This window comes from Bactrocera latifrons, unplaced genomic scaffold (assembly GCF_001853355.1).
Source record: "Bactrocera latifrons isolate USDA-ARS-PBARC rearing strain unplaced genomic scaffold, ASM185335v1 scaffold_85, whole genome shotgun sequence".
NCBI lineage: Eukaryota > Metazoa > Arthropoda > Insecta > Diptera > Tephritidae > Bactrocera > Bactrocera latifrons.
In genome coordinates, this window is record NW_017537545.1 from 537,707 (window position 1) to 557,446 (window position 19,740).

The following is a 19,740-nucleotide window of genomic DNA, read 5'->3' on the forward strand; positions in this document are numbered from 1 at the left end:
CCAAACCCTGTCCTTTCGGAAATCAGAAAGCTCTTAGATGTGAATCTGAGTTATCGGCGCAGTGATGTGAAGTAGTCATGAGTATACTTGGCCTTATAATTCTATACTCGTTAGTTTATTTCAATATCTAAAAGTGTGAGCTCTAAGGTGTTTCAGCGTGCTGATAGTGAAAAGAGTGAACATCTTGGTATGAAGTGGTTGTGGTTTCAGACATACATATAAGCTTTTTGTACATATTTATATATATACATACACATACACAGGTTTAGGAAGGCGAAGTATCGCTAAATCTATCTATTTATAACCTTATATCACGAAATCAATTATGAAAAAGAATTTATTTACAGGAATGAAATTTAATTTCACTTTCGAAAGCAATATGTAACAGTTAGCTTTTCGAAAAGATTTGATGCTCACCAGATGCACTCTGGTGGAATGACAGCCCTCCTTAAGAAGTTATGATTTTACCTGGCGCTTCTAACCGCCCGACACATACATATATTTGGTATCAATAAAAAGTGTATGACACACACAATTTATACTGACCATATACAAATGGCCAATACCAGCAGCCAGACCACGCTGACCAGTGCCACAGATGTATGAGAGCAAACCACTAATTGACGTTAATTAAAATCAAAAATCAGTAAACGAATACCACACACACACAACCATAACTTAAATTATATATTATGCATATATATTAACCCCCAATATATATATTTACAGCTATGCACACACATATACAGCCACGATTGTAAAATTTCCAAGTTGTAAGTTGTTGCAAGCATCAACTTAATAAATAGCAGCCACTTAATTTTGCATGCAACACACAAACAGAAGCATGCATTTGACTGTGTGTCGGTGTAACTGCAAATGCGTGTATATAAATTAGAAGTGAACAAAATTGTAGTTTACATGGTCATTACCACAATTCCGATTAAATTGAAATATTTGCAACATTTTGCTTAGCTCGTAATCAGATATTCAGCTTTTACTGATTGCGGTTCTGCGGTCAGCATTGGTCATGGAGATGGCACTGGCTGATTACACACAGCGGCGACATAATAACGTTTGTGATAACCAGCCTACATACATACTTGTATATTTACGGTGGATAGATGTATTAACAATTATCTATTATGTGGTCACGGTCCGTGACCATGATCTCACTAGCAGTAGCATCAAGCTAATTCTATATTAAACTTGTCTGAAGCCTTGCAAAAAGCAAAGGCATCAATAACCGAATTGCATCAGATTAGGAACCATGTCTTTGTGCATTCGGGCGCTGGATCTAAGGGCTCCTCGCGTGTGAAACAAGTGTTGATCAGTATCCAGCATTTACGGTGTTGCTAACACCTTCCGGCCCAAAGCTAAACGTAAAAGACCCATTGACCCTAGCAGTTAGGGCCTTAGCAAGGCTCATATCTATAATATGCAACCTTAACTAGACCTTTTTAAAGCTACAAATAAGAAGAGAAGAACACATCTCCTCCACGGTCCAGCTTTTGCCAGACTAAACTTGCCGCAACTGTCTACAAATCCGGTGAATTGCTTAGAATAGACATGTGCCGACTCAATAAATATATGTTTAGCACTAGGCGTTTTGTCGATATGTGACGGTCTTTGTGATCCATATCCGGAGTTCTGGACATCGCAACGTACAAGCGTCTTTAGTTGTTCACATGTGACTATTCATAGTCTCAAGCGAAGTCAACATATTTACCTAGCTCAATCTAAAATGTAGCTACAATATTTTGCCTAAAATTAGAAACTTTGTAGCTTATTGCATAATGCATTGTCATAATGATGTTCATGTGAATGTTCCAATGAATCTCAGCTGCTGAAATTATTCAATAAAGTAGCTACAATAATTTTGTGTGTGGAATAAAATTTCTGGTGCCGAAACGTTGAAAATGTTGGAAATGTCGCGCTGATGATGAACCACGTCCGGGACGGCCATCAGCATCCACTGATATCAACATGTCAATAAAATAGAAGAATTGGTGCTTGAGAATCGACGATTAACAGTCAGAGATCTTACTGCCATCGTTGAAATATCAGAAGGATCAGTGAAAACTATTTTGAAAGATCATTTGGGCCTAAGAAAAGTGAAAGCACGACTGGTTCCAAAATCACTAAATATTTTCTCTGATATTTTTTCTGACTACTTGGACGTCATGAAACATATTATCTTGGATCTATGCTTGCAACCGGGAAATATCGGAATCGGCTGAATATCGTAGCAAAAGTGAACCGAAGTCAAAAAACCACCTCAAAGCAGGTCAGAAATAAAGTTTATGTAGACAGTTCGATTCGATTATTGAGATTGTGGTACACTCCGAATTCTTTCCAACCGGCCAAACTGTCAACAAGAAATACCATTTGAGTGTTATGCGTCATTTACGTGTTGCTTTTCGTGCGAAGAGGCCAGAATTATGAGCCGACAACTCTTGGTTTTTGTACAACGATAATGGACCGTCGCACACTGCATTGATTCTTCGTGAGTCTTTCACCATATTTTCAACCTTTATTGTGCCACAACGACTGCATTCGCCTGGTTTAGCTCCGTGTGGAGGAGGATTACATTGAGGGTGATTTTGAAGAATAAATTTTAAAATTATGAAGAAAGTATAACTCTATTCTAGAAACGGTATTGAACCGCTGTTTTCCATTTTTCGCAATGCGACTTATTATTTCCAGAAATATATGCTCTCTGACTTTCTTTATGGTAGCTTACAGATTGGTCGATATTTTCAAGTAAAAAGTTAACCATAGGCACTGAGGTCTCCATATTCGGTATCTGGAGGCTCGAACAGTTATGTTTCAATTTTGATACTGCTAGACTCGAGAAAGTTATGCACAAATTTAATAGAAATCGGTTGAATAATTCCCGAGAAATAGGATTTCATTCAAAGGTGGGCGGTGCTAAGCCCATTGACATATTTTACCGTGGCTGCTATTGAGAGCTTCCTTATCGTCTGAAGAGTAAAATTTAACTCCCCGAAAATTTAAAAGAAGAACTATTATACTCCCTGTGTAACATGTTATGGCAGTATATAAAATAAATAAGAACATTAAAATTATGGATTTTAATGATTAAAGAACTTCAGCTTTAAACGCCTGTAATAAATAGCACTAAAGCAACAACACTTTCAAAGAAAAGGTAAGTTCCATATTCAAACACATTTTTCGCATATTACATACATATATAAACATATACACATACACATTAACATGCCTATATATATGTATATATATAAATTTAAATAAACTTACAAGAACTGAAAGAATGTGCCACTATATTTGTAATTGGCAGTAAATGCTTTAACGTTCAACTACTGAATTTTCAAGAAAACTGTAAGCAGATAAGTGTTAAATGGTCGAATGCACCGAAAAGTATGCAACGAATTTTCTATTGAATTTGAATTTCCAATGTGTAAGCGCATTTAAACGCACACCATACACGCATACAAACAGATGTTGTTATGTGTGGCCAGAAATTGAGTTGATTAGGATTACTTCGATGCCACAAATGCGCTTGCAACAACAGCAAATCAAGAAAATATGGCAAGCAGCAACGAGGTCGTGAGAAATGAATGGGATGAGTGAGTGAGTGTGTGTGGTGACCGGAAAGAAAAGCGGCAAGAACGATTAGAATCGAGGTGTGGAGATCCGGGCGGATGGCGATGGCAAGTCTATTACTTATATTGTGGTTGAAAATTGAAAAACTTTCAGACAATAAAGCCGAAAATTGTGCAACACGTTGCATGAAAAGGGGAAAAAACGCATAAAATGTTCTTTGGCGTGCAGAAACAGCAGGTGACACCCACACACACACACATGCATACCTATGCATGTGGTCCTTCGAAGCTTTGCACGCAGTTGTTTGTGGTATGTCGACAAGAATGTGTAAATTTGTACAAGGTGTGAATCGAGCAAGTCCATGTAATTGCGCCCCACTGACTGCGCACGCAAACACATCAGTCATTCTTGCTCAACTGCGTAATTTTCCCTCTGCACTCCCTATAGGAAAATATTTTGCGATTTTTGTTTTTTTCTTCTTGCATAACGTTAATACGGATCATTGAGATGAGGGGAATTGAAGTTCTCTACCGGAATATTAAGTACAAAAGGCCTATAAACGGATCATGGTAGCGCCTACTGCGACCAAACTTCTACATCTAGGCAAAGTGGAACTTAGTAATATAGTGGGCGTCATCCGAGGGCACCTACTCTCGAGATGCCATGTTCAGAAGCTTGGAAAAGTAGATTCGGCGAATACCCAACCTTAAGTCGGATGAGACAGGATATATTCTACAGCTTCCAACATACCCACTTAAGTAACACTGAGCAGTTGGGGTGGGAAGAAAATGAGTCATGATCATAAAGAACGTAATGAAGATTTAAATGCGGCATCCTGTGGTCTAAGGTTTCTGCGCCTTCAGGTGTTTCAGGCCAAATTCCTAAAGTAAGAATAACTCTAATCTCTAAACAAGTGGTACCCTAGAGCCGTTATCGGTAGATTGGGAGCGGATCGGTGCTCGCGTATCCTTTTGCGGTCTCCTACTAAATAACTGTGCTTCGCGGAAGCTTGATCAGCGCTGTGACACAATCGGTACAAGCGCTGTCGCAAAAGCTTTTTGATCCATGGCAAAAGATCAGATGATCTCTTTGCCCTCAGTAAAGCCTCTCGTACCAGACGCTGCCTGCCGAACCTGTATGGAAGAAGATGAGGTAGAAACAACTCAACACTTCCTTCTTGACTGTCCAGCGTTTCGGTGGAAATTAAACGCCTGTGCAAGTTTGCAATGACCACTAAGTGTTTTGCAAATCTATAGTTCGAACACAGGAGTTCTTCCTTTCTATGGCATCACAAAGGATTACACATAGCAGTCTGTGTGCGATCTTTGTGATCAGCTATCTAAAATACTTCCCTACAACCTACTAAATAAGTGGTTAAAATCTTACTCGCTTCTAGGAGCTTCACATCCTCCCTAACAAAATTCCCAAAGAAAAATATATGTTGTTGCCTGCTTAGATCATGAACTATGCCGCACCAATATGGTTTGATAAAGTAGGACGCAGCTAAGAAAGCTCCAACCTGACACTGACAGGTCAGCAAACTCTGGGTTATTATTGTATTCTTCAGACGCAACCAAATTTTGACACAGTAATAGTCACTCTGAGTGGAGCATGACTCTCAATTCTAACAGTGATTTCACTTTAAAGCTTAGAATGCCGGTCCATTGTGGTACCTAAAACGTCTATATAAAGATCATAAGACACTCACACCTCGACAAGGCGCTATGAGTCTATCGCACATTGGTGGAAACGGATAATGACAGTTTGGGCTATGTCTTCTGGTTCTTGCAAAAACTAGAAAATAGACGAGAAAGTACCTGGATGTTTCCACCTCATCCTTCTTCATACAACTTTGGTAACTGGCGCGCTACAAGCTTTTACGACATGAATGTTTATTGGAACCACTGGGTGAGTGGCATTCTCGAAGTCAACGGCAAGACAGAACAATAGCTCGAGTGCGCAATGGTTTGATTATCTCGCAATTCCATTTCGTGTATTGTAACAAACTACATACCGACGTTCCCATTGGACTCACACGGTGACCCACTGCCACATCTTTGCAAGCTAGAGAAAACCCAATCATCTAAGATTAACACATCGGATCTTTGACGAAAATGCAGAAAAGGTAAAACTTGTTAGCAGAGCATTGAAAAGTTGTAAGCCTAACCGATTGCCAGCTTAGCATTGCCACATTATTTTAGTTTCCTTTTTGAAAAACCTTTTTAAATCATGTTGTGTTCACCCCAATAAAAAATTTCCAAATTGGCACTATGACGAGGAAACTTTTCGTGGGAGTACATAATGACTAATTGTGGTAACATTATAACATTGTGGTAAAATTCATCATTCTTTTCAAACCTCTGCATGATAACAGAACCAAGTAGAAATATCGAAGCGGCCCTGAGCCCCGGTGAGTTAGTGCTAGTCACCTTTCTTGCGAGGCATCGGTGAGCGCACTCAGGCATTAAACTGATTTGTGGTTTTATTTGCGTCTTACTGCATGTCATCTGCATTTACTTTACACACTTGTTCGGCTCTCGGAGATATGTGAAAAGCGTATGCAAACAATGGTGGCAACAAAAACAACAACAATAAAACTGCTACACTTAATAAATAGGATTTGAAATGTGGCAACACAGGATCTAACAAGTTGTAAGAGCTGACTGATAAATGTGGTTATATAAATGTATGTATATGTTTGTGTGTGTGAGTGAGTGAGTGTATGAGGACAGAGTAAATCGCATAACAATTTACTTGAAATGCACATAATTCGGTCATCTGTCGGAAAACCAGTTTGGAGAGATAATCCGAGCTTGAGTGCCAACAGCGGTTTTTGTCCATACATCAGGCATATGAAGATGTGTGTGTGTGTGAGACTTAAGTTGTGGCGACAACTGGACACTTTCGGTTAGAGCGGATGTCAGGAATAAAGCACTAAAGTATTTAGCTGGATACATATGAAAACATGTTTAAACACTTATAAAGGGTGCCACAAATCTTTGTCGAAGTAGATACCGCTTACACAGTTATGTCATCCGAAGCCGTTGTTTTCTTTTCATCGGGGGCATTTTTTACGTGGCGGGTTCCAAACCCGGCACACACCCTTGGGGAAGCATGATTCGCCTTCTCACTTTTGCTCGCCTTAAACGGATGTTCCTTGAATACTTGTTCAGAGGATATTTGGTCTAAAATAGGAAGTCGTGAGCTTACCTCAAATCACACAGTAACAAGATTGAATTGTCAAAAGCAATGACTCACAAATTCCTAAGAATTGGATGAATTTCTAGAAGTAGACTCCACAATCTGCGCCAACTACTGTGGGATAAGCCTACTCAACATCGCAAATAAGGTTCTATCGAGCGTACTGTGTGGAATATTAAAGCCCACTGTCATCAAACTGATTGGACTTTATCAGTGCGGCTTTAGGTCCGAAAAATCAGCAAATGCCCAGATCTTCACCATGCGCAAAATCTTGGAAAAGACCAGTGAAAAGAGGATCCATATACACCATATACATCGTCAATTTCAAAGCTGCTTTTGACAGCATGACAGGGAACTGTCTGAATTTGGTATCCCCGCGAAATTAATACGGATGTGTTAACTAACATTGAAGCAATACCAGAAGCTCCGTCAGGATCGGGAAGAGCCTCTCCGAGTCGTTCGATACCAAACAAGACAAGGCTGCTCTCTTTGTTGAGACTTCTTCAATTTGCTATTGGAGAAAATAATTTGAGCTGCAGAGCTTACTCGAGCAGGTACAATCTTCTATAAGAGTGTACAGTTGCTAGGGTATGTCGATGATGTGGATACCTTTGGCCTCAACAACCGCGCCGTTAGTTCTGCTTTCTCCAAACTGGATATGGATGCGAAGCAGATGGGCCTAGCAGTGAACGAAGGCTAGACGAAACATCTTCTGTCATCAAACAAACAGTCGTCGCACTCCTGAAGAGGCTCCGACGTCACTGTTGATAAGCATATCTTCGAAGTCGTATATAATTTCGTCTATCTTGGAACCTTCATTAAAACCAACAACAAGTAAGTTACAAAATAGTCCGCAAAATAACTCTTCCAACAGGTGATACTTCGGACTGAGTATACAATTGAGAAGTAAAGTCCTCTCTCGATGAACAAAGACCAAATTCTACAAGTCACTCATCAACCCAATCCAGCTATACGGAACAAATTCATGGATGAGCACGACATCTGAAGTATCGACGCTACGAGTTTTCGAGTTCTGCGAAGGATTTATGGTCTTTTGCGCATTAGCAACGGCGAAGATCGCATTCGATGGAACGATGAAATGTATGAGATGTACGACGGCATTGGCATAGTTCAACGAATTAAAAGACAGCGGCTACGCCGGATAGGTCATGCCGTCGGGGGAAGCAGAGGAAAAGGAAGACTTCCTTGGCTACGCTTGGAATCTCCCGTTTTCGCCAAAAAGCGAAAAGGAAAAACGACTGGTGCGCTATTTTAAAATCGTATACAGTCGCGTAAGAGGTGTCTACGCCAGTAAAGAAAACGCAAAACTATAAATTGACATTTGTTAGTGGAGTATATAACATACAACAGTTTCCGCTCATTGCGAGATAAACTGACTCAATGTAACCATGCCCGTCTGCACAAAGAATCCAGATATCGATCTCAAATTTCGCACACGTCTTTTTCTTCTTAAGCAGCTACTCATTTGTCGGAACCACAGATATCGGACAACTATAACATAAAGCTGTCATAGAAACGGGCCGATGAAACTCAAGTCCTTATGTGCAAAATTTTTCAATTTGTCAAGATGTCTTCAAGAAATTTGGCGGAGGATGTTGTCCAAGAAAACGCTACAAACTCCAAACGAATTGCTCAGATTGAATCACTATAGCATATAGCTGACCGATAAAATTAAGACAAAATTTATGATATAAAAAATGCAGCTGTGAATGGTATGAAGTTAACGTTTCTTTTTGTTTTTGTATCGATGATTAATGGATTCCACAAGACATCATGTATATAAGACCGTTGCACATAACCTATTTGGTTAATTTTTATTCAAGAAAAAGTTCCGTAAGTATGAGTTCCTATTTGGCCCTTTTTGTACAATTATATTCTCGCTGATATTCAATGTGTTTGCTCCTCTTAAGTACGATCCTATGGAACTGTGTTCATGGTTAGGACGCGAACCGATGATCGTAATATCGAAAACTGTTACAAAGTGGAGACTTGTGGTAACTTTCGTGATAGAAGCTCTGCCAGATCGAATATATTTAGATATATTTATTTATTGAAAACTACAAGATCTAGCTCCAGTGAGTTGATTGAACTCTTTCACTCACTTTTTCACTTATGACTGACTGGAACTGTATTGAATTTAAAACTATTTTAATAGTAGTTCAATCAGTTTTTCTCATTCCTGATATATTAAATGTATCAATAGTTATACGGATTTAATTTTCTTCTAGGCTAGAAAGGCAACGGTAAATCGTAATTCGGACTTACATGAATTCTGCATTCAATCGAATCCTTGAGAACATGCATACACCTGTATTCAGACAGCTGTAGACCACAAGTTGCACATTATCATTTGCTCCATCATCATTCGCATCCGTGCAAAAATTCAAGTGGCATGCGGTTTGAGTCCACTTCAAGCCTTCATACTGACGTTGGCAGGCAATCGATAGCACATTTGTACCGCAAGCAGCACTAGCAGCCTGATAGAGCCGACAATGGCATTGTGGTAAGAAAATAGGATTTTGGGAGTATATATGTGGCTTATGATTTTCCTGAGTCTTGCAAACACGCTTGACTTCGTGTCGGCTATGACTTATGTACATAGCTTAAGGAGTGTATGGAAACAACTCAAGGAGGAAATCTGCTGCTTTATATATTTATTTATATTGTATAAATTTTGTATTCACCATACATATGTATGTGTATGAATAATAGCCAAATAACTTGAGAAACTTAATTGAATGATAAATCATTCGAAGCAAGTGTTTAATTAAAGATGAGAGATCAAGCAGCAGTCATTTGTGTTTCTGGGTCGAAATTCCCAAAAATTGTTAAAGGCACATATATACATATATTTGAAACTTATTCAGCTGCGACTTATGTGGTCAACGTCTGAGGACGGGTGAAAATGTTGATGACAAGAGCGCAAGTTTTGAGAAAAATGTAGGTGTAGACGATTAACAGGGTTTAACCGTAGCCGAAAGCAGTTATCTAGATAATGCAATAGCATGATAATATTTCATCCCCGAAGCGCTGTCAAACCTTATGATTTTGCGCTTGGTTTGCACCTCGACAAACTATCCATACCAAACCGACGTTTAGCGAGCATCTTTCAAGCAGAAGTCTTTGGTATACGTCAGTGTGCAGAATCGTTATACTTGGCGATGGTCAAGCGGCACTAAAGGCGATCTCAACGTATGAGGAACCGCCTATCAGTGTGCAACCGAGTACACCTAATCTGGGTGCCGGGGCATACCGCGGTATCTGGCAATGAGCAGGCCGATGAAGTAGCCCGCTCTGCGGCAGTGTCCAGGATGATGTGGCCAGAACCGTGGATTGCAGTGGTGCCCCACACTTTAAAGGAGCTGCTCCGCAAGGAGGATAAAGTGGGTAGAGGTTTAAGGAAATGATCGACCTCCCTCGAGACAAATTTCACCTATTTATAGGCTGAGGAAGCACTTATCCAAAATGGGCATAGTCTCTTGCGCAAACTGCCGGTTTTGCGACAAATTTACAGCAGCAGGCTCAAGAGCCTAGGGTCCACCTACATGGACAGGGATCACATCACCTCAAATGAAGTCTCTTGTCATTCTACAATCGACCAACTTTGTCATCTTTTAGAGTATAATGCTGTCCGCGAATTTTGGTGAGATATTCCCGAGCTTTGTATGATCTGTGAATTCTTATAACAGTAATTTTCATATTTTGTAATATCTCTGTAGTTTCAAAGGGCAGATCAAAAGTTATAAAGAACCGTTACAATGCTCTCTTGACGCATTTCATATGGCATCAGAAAATAAAGAGTATCAGAAAAAGTCATAATATACAAAATTTCCTTCAAAAACTCACCTGATAGAAGCTGTAGTTATTGGCGATCGCGTCACCATGTGCCCGCTGATGTTGATACCACGAATAGGCGCGTTTCGCTGGCGAGATAAGAATCGATACGATCTTTGCATGCGGCAGCAGAGCGTGTGCACGTTTTGGCACTGCTTCACCATCGAAATAGGTCGCACTTTTCTCAAACATATAACGCGTTGGGGTGGCCACGGTGGTGTTGCTGTTCGAGTCGGACGGGAAGAAGTCCATGTACCAGTCGAGGCCACGATAATAGTTGTTGCCATTAAAGAATTGTATTTCTTCGAATGTGTCGGGGCTGGGTATATTACTAGTGATGCTCGAGTGCATAGAGAGGAATGTGTAGAGTGCAGTTGTACCCGTTTTCTGTGGACCAATCACTAGAAATTTGGGTAATGAATCACAGCTTTTCTTCTTCGACCAGATTTTCTTATGGCGTGGATCGTCACACGGATTACCCCAAACGGGATCCACTTCTTCGGGATGCAGACGGAAATACATTTCCGCTAATTGTATGGGCGGCGCTGAGCTGAGTTTCAGATTAGTCCAGCATTGCAGGAACTTTATTACCGATTGGAACGTATATAAAGCCAGCCGATCCGAGCCATAGTTCGACATATGTGTCATGAAAATATTTATCGGATTATAGACTATAGTTTGGAAGAGTTCACCACCCTGTATCGATTCGTCAAGCTTGTCACGTCCGCCTGGATAGCGATCGATGTACATGGTGTGCGTGAAGAGACCACATGTCTGCCGTGGCAACACCATTATGTCACGGTGTATAAAGCCACGCCGTAAGCGTGCGGGTCGCAAATGCGGATACTCTTCCGTGGACGTGACTTTCACATTCCAAATATTCTTCCACGCTATGTACAGTATTTCATGCGCCGGGTATACGCCCGAATGATGCGGCGATATTGAGTAGCCGGAGTCAGTAGGTATGTTGTGCTCCTTGGCAAAGGCGTAATTCAGTTGCATCTCTGACATAAGCAAAGTCAGATTGTCATAAAGGTGCGGCTGTTGATGCTTCCACATGTGCGAGAACCAATTGAATTCCTGCACATTACGCAACAAATAGTCATCGCCCAAATTCTCTTCGCGCTCGCCGTGATGATAGAACTTGCCGGAGAAACCCAAGTTGAAGCGGAAACCCGGCACCATCGACGCAATAATACGCTGTGTGGCTATCAGTGCCTGCACATCGTCCGGACGCAGGCGCGTACCGCGCTCACCCACGAAAATATCGTCGATATCCACTAATATCATACGTTCAAGGCTTAAGCTCAGCTGACCGTGACTCAAGTACGACAGCGCGTCCAGAAATAGTAAGCGGTGTAGCCAGAAACGCAAACTACTGCCGAAAAACACGCGCTGTATGCCATCAAAATGGCCATGATCTTGCAGCACAGTGGTGAGTGGTAATTGCACTTGACCATCGCTGTCCGATGGAAAGTCCTGTGTGTTACGCTGCGCCCATTCCACCGGTTCGTAGGTGGTGTGATTGTGTTGGAAGACGGCCCAGTCATCGCCGGGTAAAGCGCCCCACGCCGTTTCACCGGCACGCGTCAGACGCAACACTGGCGAGGCGGGATTGAGACTGGCGTCGCGTAGGCGCAAATTCGTATGTATGTAGAGTGGAAAACCGCGCAACTGTGCCGCCACCAAAGTCTCCTCGCTCGGGCTGACAAAACCTACTATGCCGACGGAGTATTCACGACAGTATTTATCGAGTAGCTCACGATTCCATTTGTCCATATTCAAGTATTTGTCGAGGTTTTCGAAAACGATCACCCCGTAGCGGCCCTTGTCGAGATTCGTTAACACAGGAAGACTTTTGCCAGCCACTTCGATTTTGTACCTGTAAAAATAAGAATAGACAGTTGGAGTACGGCGCTCAACAAAACCAGTGTTAATATTACTATAACTACTTTATAAAAGGAAGAATGTTAAAAAAAGATGTATTGCATAGTTCTCAATTAAACAAAACTTCATTCGAAGTTGATCAATTTGGTTTGTTATTTCATAATGAACAGACTTATTAGGGAAATCGTGCAAACTCCGAGAAATCATGGATCAGTTTCGCACCACGTTTACTTTAAGGACGATGCGTATCCTCAGAGACGCGTGCAGTGCGCTCCAAAGACGCTTTTGCTTCTGTTTGCCAGAGTATCGAAGAAAACCCGAATAAGTCCATCCCCCATCGATCAACCATCGCGTCGCACGTTTGGTGAATGGAACCAAAGCGAGATGGCCGTCTATCAGTATTTTCACAAGAAAAATTTATTCAGCGAAAAAACTCACTTTTGGTTGAATAGTTACGTGCCTGAATTGGAGGATTTTAATGAAGACGACCTTAGGTTCCAACAAGGCGGCGCTACATGCCATACAGCGAATGTATTGAAAGTATTGAAAGAAGCTATTGGTAGCTTTCCAAAGTTCTAGGATTTAACATCGCTGCCGACTATATTTGTGCTATTTGGTGAATGTATTAAAGATTCCCAGTCAAGCTCTCCCACTGTGTGTCCCAAGATGTGTGTGCTTTAGTCCCGATGGAAGAAGAAGCCTTTCTGTTGATCAGTTTTGGCTTTTCCGATTGCTTGCTTCAATCATCAGTTGTTGACACTAAAATGTAGAATCAATCGGGCCTTTCTAGGGTTAATCCTAGCTTTGCGACCACTTATTGAGCTTCAACACGCTTGGACTATAATCTTTTTCGCACATCATTGTCGTATTTGATCCACTTTTCGTCTCCTGTTACCATTCGCTTCCGAAATAGTTCGATTTCATTTCTTTTCAGCAAAGAATCGCAGGTGTTAAATTCCTTAGCGGTATTATGGCTGCYTATGTGATGGTCCTGGTCAATCTTTTCAATAATTTCATTGACTTTTTCAACTATAAGTCGACTAGAGCGAGGTACATCTTCCCAAGAAACTTCTGGCTGATATGAAATGAGGTTATGGCCCTAATTGTTGCTTAGATGAAGGGGGCTAGCTGCGCGGCTTTCCTAACAGGAAAGACCTTTGCTTGAAATATACTTCAGTGGAACCGGCAGCCTTATGCCTAACTCTGGATATATTGCTGAACCTACTACATTCTCCATTTTCGATCCATCCGTACATTTGTTTAATGTGTTGCTAATATACCTTTACGCCAACCAAATCTAAATGAAGTATAGAAATATATGTATGCCTATTATCGTGCTGTTGATGCATTTTATGAAATATTGAACAGTCAGAGTAAAAAGATATTAACTTTGCCATAATTTTCATGTTTCCATTACAAAAACTTTTGCAAAAAATCCAATTTTATATTTTACAATCGGTATTAATAATAACAAGGTTTATTATGCATAATAAGAGTTAACACCTTTCCACTGTGGGCACAAGTAGAGAGATTAGAAATAGTATGTATTTCAAGAAATTTGATTTATGTTTTTGACAAGATAGATTTTCCAAATAATTTAAGAATTATTTTAGTTTAACGCCAAAAGTTTCAGGGCTATTAGCCTCGCCTCGTTTTTGTTGAAGAAACCGGAAAGGCTTTTGGATTGCTCTTCGGAGACAGCATACCAATAGGCATGAAATAAGAGGCGCCTACAGCAGCGTAATGATGGTAGATACGGCTCAGCACGTTGTTGTGCCATTGATGGAGGGAACCCTCGTGCATAGAGAGTATGCGATAGGGAAACTTCCCTACATTGAGAAAACATTAAACAATGTGTGGCGGGTAGCGGTCACAGGTACCTTGGATAGGTTTGAGGTCGAAACTAACCTCAAGAATCTCAAATAATGTTTTCTCTGAAGGTCAATAGAAGCACTTAAGTTAGTTCTGTCTCTTTTACTTTAGATCTTAATGCCGATAGATGCATTGAAAAACTTCTTATAGAAAGCGGTTGGTTGACATCTTATCGTTGTTGCTCACGGCGAAAATTCCTGGATACCGTTTATGAGTTAAGAAGCGTACCTTAATATTGTAGCTAGCTAATGTCTCAAATACGTCCTTTACTATAAAGCAATACATTTAACAGAAAGAATCAGTAGAATCCTAGAAGATTATATGTGTATCCAGTTAGGTTCATCTTTTTTGATAATGTACACCAGTGAGCAATGTTATCTTGTGCTGTCAGCGGCTGAAACATTTACTCATAATCTCAATGGTTATTTTTGAGTGCTAATTTGATTGAAAAAGTAAAAAAGTTATGCATTGTGATCTTTCGAACTTCTGAAATGAAAACATTACTAAAGTCACCACGTATAAATTTTAGTCATAATTGAGAGTGATTATGGTGCCTCAACAGATTTCTTCATGGAAGGAAAAACAAAAAAGAATACAATTTATATATAATATTTGCAGTTTCAAAGTGCAAAATCCCTTATTCATCAACTTCATGGTACCATAACGGAATTTATGATATTATCGACTGTAATTAAGGGAATCTCAGACCACGTTTAGGTACTACCCTAATACATATTCCTGGATATTATAGACAAGTCGAGCATATCCATAACTGCGAATATTGGACGCACTAACTAAACATCGCCTGGCTCAAGCTGGAGTCTTTGACCGGCAATGTTTTCTATTACGTATTTATACAATGAAATGGCACAGGATATATGCCAATGGCACAATAATACACACACCCGTACGCATGCACACAAATTACATTTTAAATACAGTTTAGTATATGCTCCATTAGTTGCGTTGCATACTAGCAGGCGTGCGGATGAACTATTTGCATGCTGATGTGCCATATTTTCTAAGGTAGTGTGTGTGTATCCTGCGGAAGTGGTGCTTTCAGTACGCCCGTAGCTGCAAAAACTATTTTCCCCACACACACTCACACACTTGTAATGGGAATAATTTAAACGGGCGACGCAGAATGCCTGGAATCACATTAACTGCGCCCTAAACTAAACTATTGACCAGACAGCTACTCGCAATTCCATAAGCTACTACACAATTTCATTATGCTCGGTGAACCTTTTGGGCCTATGCCCTGCAGACTTGTGTGTGTGTGTGTGTGCGTGTCATTTATTGCCCAGCCGCTGTATGCTCGGGCAATCGCGGCATTGCCACTGGCAAAATGCGTTGCCACGCAGGTCATTGTGGTCATAGCGGGCATTGTAGTGGTAAATGCTGCTGTTATACGGTGAATTTTGGTGCTGTTGTTGTTATCGATATTGTGTACGTGCTGTGTGTGGTATCCGCTGACATGCCGACATGTGCACTTTTGCATAGTTTTAGGCGGGTAAAGCCTGCGAAAGCGCATTAAATGCCTGCTTGCACATGCAAATGATGTGTATATGTGTGAGAAAATTATAGTTTTTTATGCATAATATTTTAATAAACCTGTTTGGTACTTAATTACAATCCTATCAGCACATTGAAAGCATACATTGAGGCGTGCATAACTCAAAAGCTATATATGTACGTATTAGTGTATGTGCATGTATATCGTTCGATTTTTGCGGAGGTAAGAGGCTCGCCATATGCCAATAATATGCTTATTCGCCAACACAGCACTGCTCATTGCATTAAGCGCCTGAAAGCAGGCTTTAATTTTCTGCCCTTAAGCCGCAATACATGCTGCGGTGTAAATTTTTATGCCTCCGTTAGAGAGTGTGTGCGTGCACGCTCGAGCGCGTGAAAAACGATTTGTAACATGTGCCGCCGCAATGCACCACTCCTGTTAGTCTATTTTTTCATGTCCACATTGTCAACGTTGTATGTTTGCTTTCAGTTTTTTTTTTTTTTTTTTGGTTTTTGAAAAACATTTTTTCCCATTTCGCTCAAACTCTGAAATGTAAACGCAACCCAATCACAGGCCTCCCAGCATCGACGGAAAAAACTTCAATTAAAATACCGCAACATATGCCGGCAACAAAAAGCCTAACACACCATAAAAAGTAAATTAAGAATTGAAGCGCGGCAAAAAATGACAAAACTAAACACACATACACACAAACATAGCGATGAACAAACCATGCGTGAAATAAATAAACAACGCATATACATACACACTCACGGTAAGCGTACAACACTTGCCGAAATCGAAAATCATCAGCGGCAAGAATTGAAAAAGTGGGTTGGCACAGCCTCGAAATGCTATGGAGCCGCTTTTTAGTATCACTGCTCGGCATTTATGCTTTCACAAACTTCTTATTTACCAAAAACTTCAAAAATTTGTATGTATTGAAAAGTTTCAGAATATTTTATGGCGCTGAAATATTTTAGGTTTTAATTCCCTCGAATTTTCACTGAAATTCGTATGTAAGAAGACTTTAACTGACAATATTCCGCGAATATTTCTCTGGAGTATATTGAAGCACTTATGAATTCAGCTTATCTGACTTGAAAATCGTGGATTTTTCTAAAATATTGTCTTTTAAGTATTGGTTTTTAGAAATATTTAGAAATAATAAAATTATATTAGAAATTTTTTCAAAGCTTTCACAATGCAGCTGGAACTTTCATAGCGACCTTCACTAATTGGTAAATAATATTAATTCTTTTTCAATACGAAAAAAAAATATTTTTTTTTAAATTAATATACAAAATAATAGCGAAATGGTATGAGCTTTCACTATAAGGCTGTAAGCTTTTACAATTTATTATATTTTTAATTCGAAAAAAGTTTTAAAACATAATGCAATTATATACTTTCTCAAAAATATGAGATTTTGCTATAATGTAGGAGGCTTCATTAAGTAGTACCCTTTTAATTCGCAACAATATTTGCGAAATGGTATAAGCTTTCACTATGGGTACGAGATTTCATAATTTTTTTTCAGCTCAAAAATGTGAGCTGAAACATTTAATACTTTATAAAAACAAAAAAAAAAAAAAAAGGAATCGAAATGCTATGAACTTTCACTTTAACCCAAAAGCTTTCATAAGTCCTTTCTTTTTAATTTGAAAAAAGACTTAAAACTTAATACAAAAAAATGCATTTTCGCGAAGATACGAATACGAGCTTTCACTGTAAGGAAAAAGGGTATATAAAAAAATATTTGCAGAATACTATAAGCTTTCACTATAGGTAAAAGCTTTCATAATTTTTTTTTTTTTTTCAGTTCAAAAATAGATTTAATACCTTAACCAAAATAATTAATCAAAATAATATGACCTTTCACTACTTGCTTAAGGTTAAAGCTTTCATAAATCGTAATTTGTTTTATAATTTGAAAAAAGGTTTAAAACTTAATAAAAAAAAACATTGTTTGCGAAATGATATGAGCTTTCACTATAAAGTAGGAGCTGTCATCACTGCTTTCGGTCATTCCTTCACATCTATTGACTTTTGTTGCATAATACATAATTAAAAAAAACCTGAAAGCGAAATTAGCTTAAACTTTTTTCTTAGGCTAAATTTTTTTCTGTCACTATTGACAGTTAAGGACTTTGTTTGGTATATAACGGAGCCAGCATAAATTCCACCAATATTATAAGCCTGGAGATCAATCGCATAATAACTCTTGCCAACAGGTGCTACGTTGGGATCGGTAGGGAAGTGAGAATCAGATGTCTCTCTATATATATGTATTTATATATAAGCCTCTCAATATTCCCGGTTTATTATAAGGCGCAGAAACATGGACGATGATAAACAGAGAAGAAAAATCACTCATTGAGATGTATATCGCAGAAAGTGGAACCAGGAACTGTATGAGCTATATGGCGACAAGGATATGGCTAAGCGATCAATGATCGCAGGAAAGATGATACTCCAGCAAAAAGCTCTATCGACTCAGAACTTATGGGTGGACAACGGAAAACAACAGGCCCCAAAAGGAGAACCAAGTTCATAGCGAACTATATGCACTTAGGTGTACAACTGGCGTCAATTTACCAAGGATAGAGCCAACTGACGAAGTTTTATATTTTCAGCCCAGACCGGATCACGGTTATGGTGCCAAGAGGACTATAGCTATTTATTCAATGCAAATCCTAGCTTCAATAAAGGACAGACAGATAACAAAAATCCACAACACTTAGAAATATGAAGGCTTATTTCGGATATCCACAACCGTATTGACAGTAAGTCACAACTTTCTGCAATTGGCTTTCTAGGGTTAAATGGCAATTACAACCCAAAATATACATAACGGCCTAATTGCCCGAAAAGTTCTGTCAATTGACACCAATCATTGCCTACTGGGACCACATATATCCACACATGTTCATATGTATATGTATGTATGTGTAGGTTGCATTTTCATACGCTCAACCAGTGCCAGACACAATAGCTCGTGCCCATTACGCGGTTAGCGCCAATAAACGCACACTGTTGCTGCCCAATTTTTTCCAATTTTTTTTTATTTAAAAAATGCGAAATTTCACTGTCCCGCAAACATATTTTGTTGCTCTTTTTGCGGGCGCAGCTGTTGCAGAAATTGTCAAAAATGTAAATTTTTTGCTCCACCGTCTTCACCAACTAGCCGTTAGCCGCCAGGCTGCTGGCCACCAGTCGCCTTCCTGCCTGCACGACATCGTGCCCTAAATTGTTGTTATTGTTTTACGAAAAATTGTGTTTATGCTTTGTTTTGTGTGTGTAAAATCCGGCAATTTCGTCGAAAAGTTGCAAATGTGTGCGAAGACCTGTTTTGGTGTTGACCAAATAACAATAAAGCGCTGGCAATATGCGCCGTTGTATATGTATGTACAGAGGTATGCGAGTGTAAAGCTAAAAGGGGTCACCAGATAGGTCTAACTTCTTTGAAAACAAAAATAAACGTTAATTTCGGTTTTCCAACATTTCTTTATGGATGTCACAAACTTCGTGGCAAACTTAATATATCCTGTTCAGGGCGTCAGGGTATAAAAAAATCTTTTGAATATTTTAGTTGAAGTTCATTATGACAAAAATATTTTGTTGATAAGCTCAACAAGTCCTAAAATTGTACACAGTGACGTTCATGGTACACTACAATTCCACGGTGAATACAAAAACAGTATAGTACATGTAAGAAACTGAATACTCTTTTGTAAAAAACATAATTCTTCATTATTCTCATATGTATGTATAGCTGTAGTTGTAACTTATGAATAAGCAATTTTATTTTCAAACATTTCATT

At 39.4% G+C, this 19,740-nt stretch overlaps 1 protein-coding gene across 4 annotated transcripts in view; it reads right to left on the reverse strand.

The window, feature by feature from the left end:
• Positions 1-19,740, reverse strand: part of LOC108977200 (bifunctional heparan sulfate N-deacetylase/N-sulfotransferase) — a 264,059-nt gene that overhangs the window by 8,879 nt on the left and 235,440 nt on the right. For all 4 annotated transcript variants that reach the window (XM_018946782.1, XM_018946779.1, XM_018946781.1 and 1 more), the window contains exon 7: positions 10,654-12,523. In XM_018946782.1, the coding sequence (XP_018802327.1) occupies positions 10,654-12,523 (1,870 nt within the window). The remainder of the gene's footprint in view (positions 1-10,653; positions 12,524-19,740) is intronic.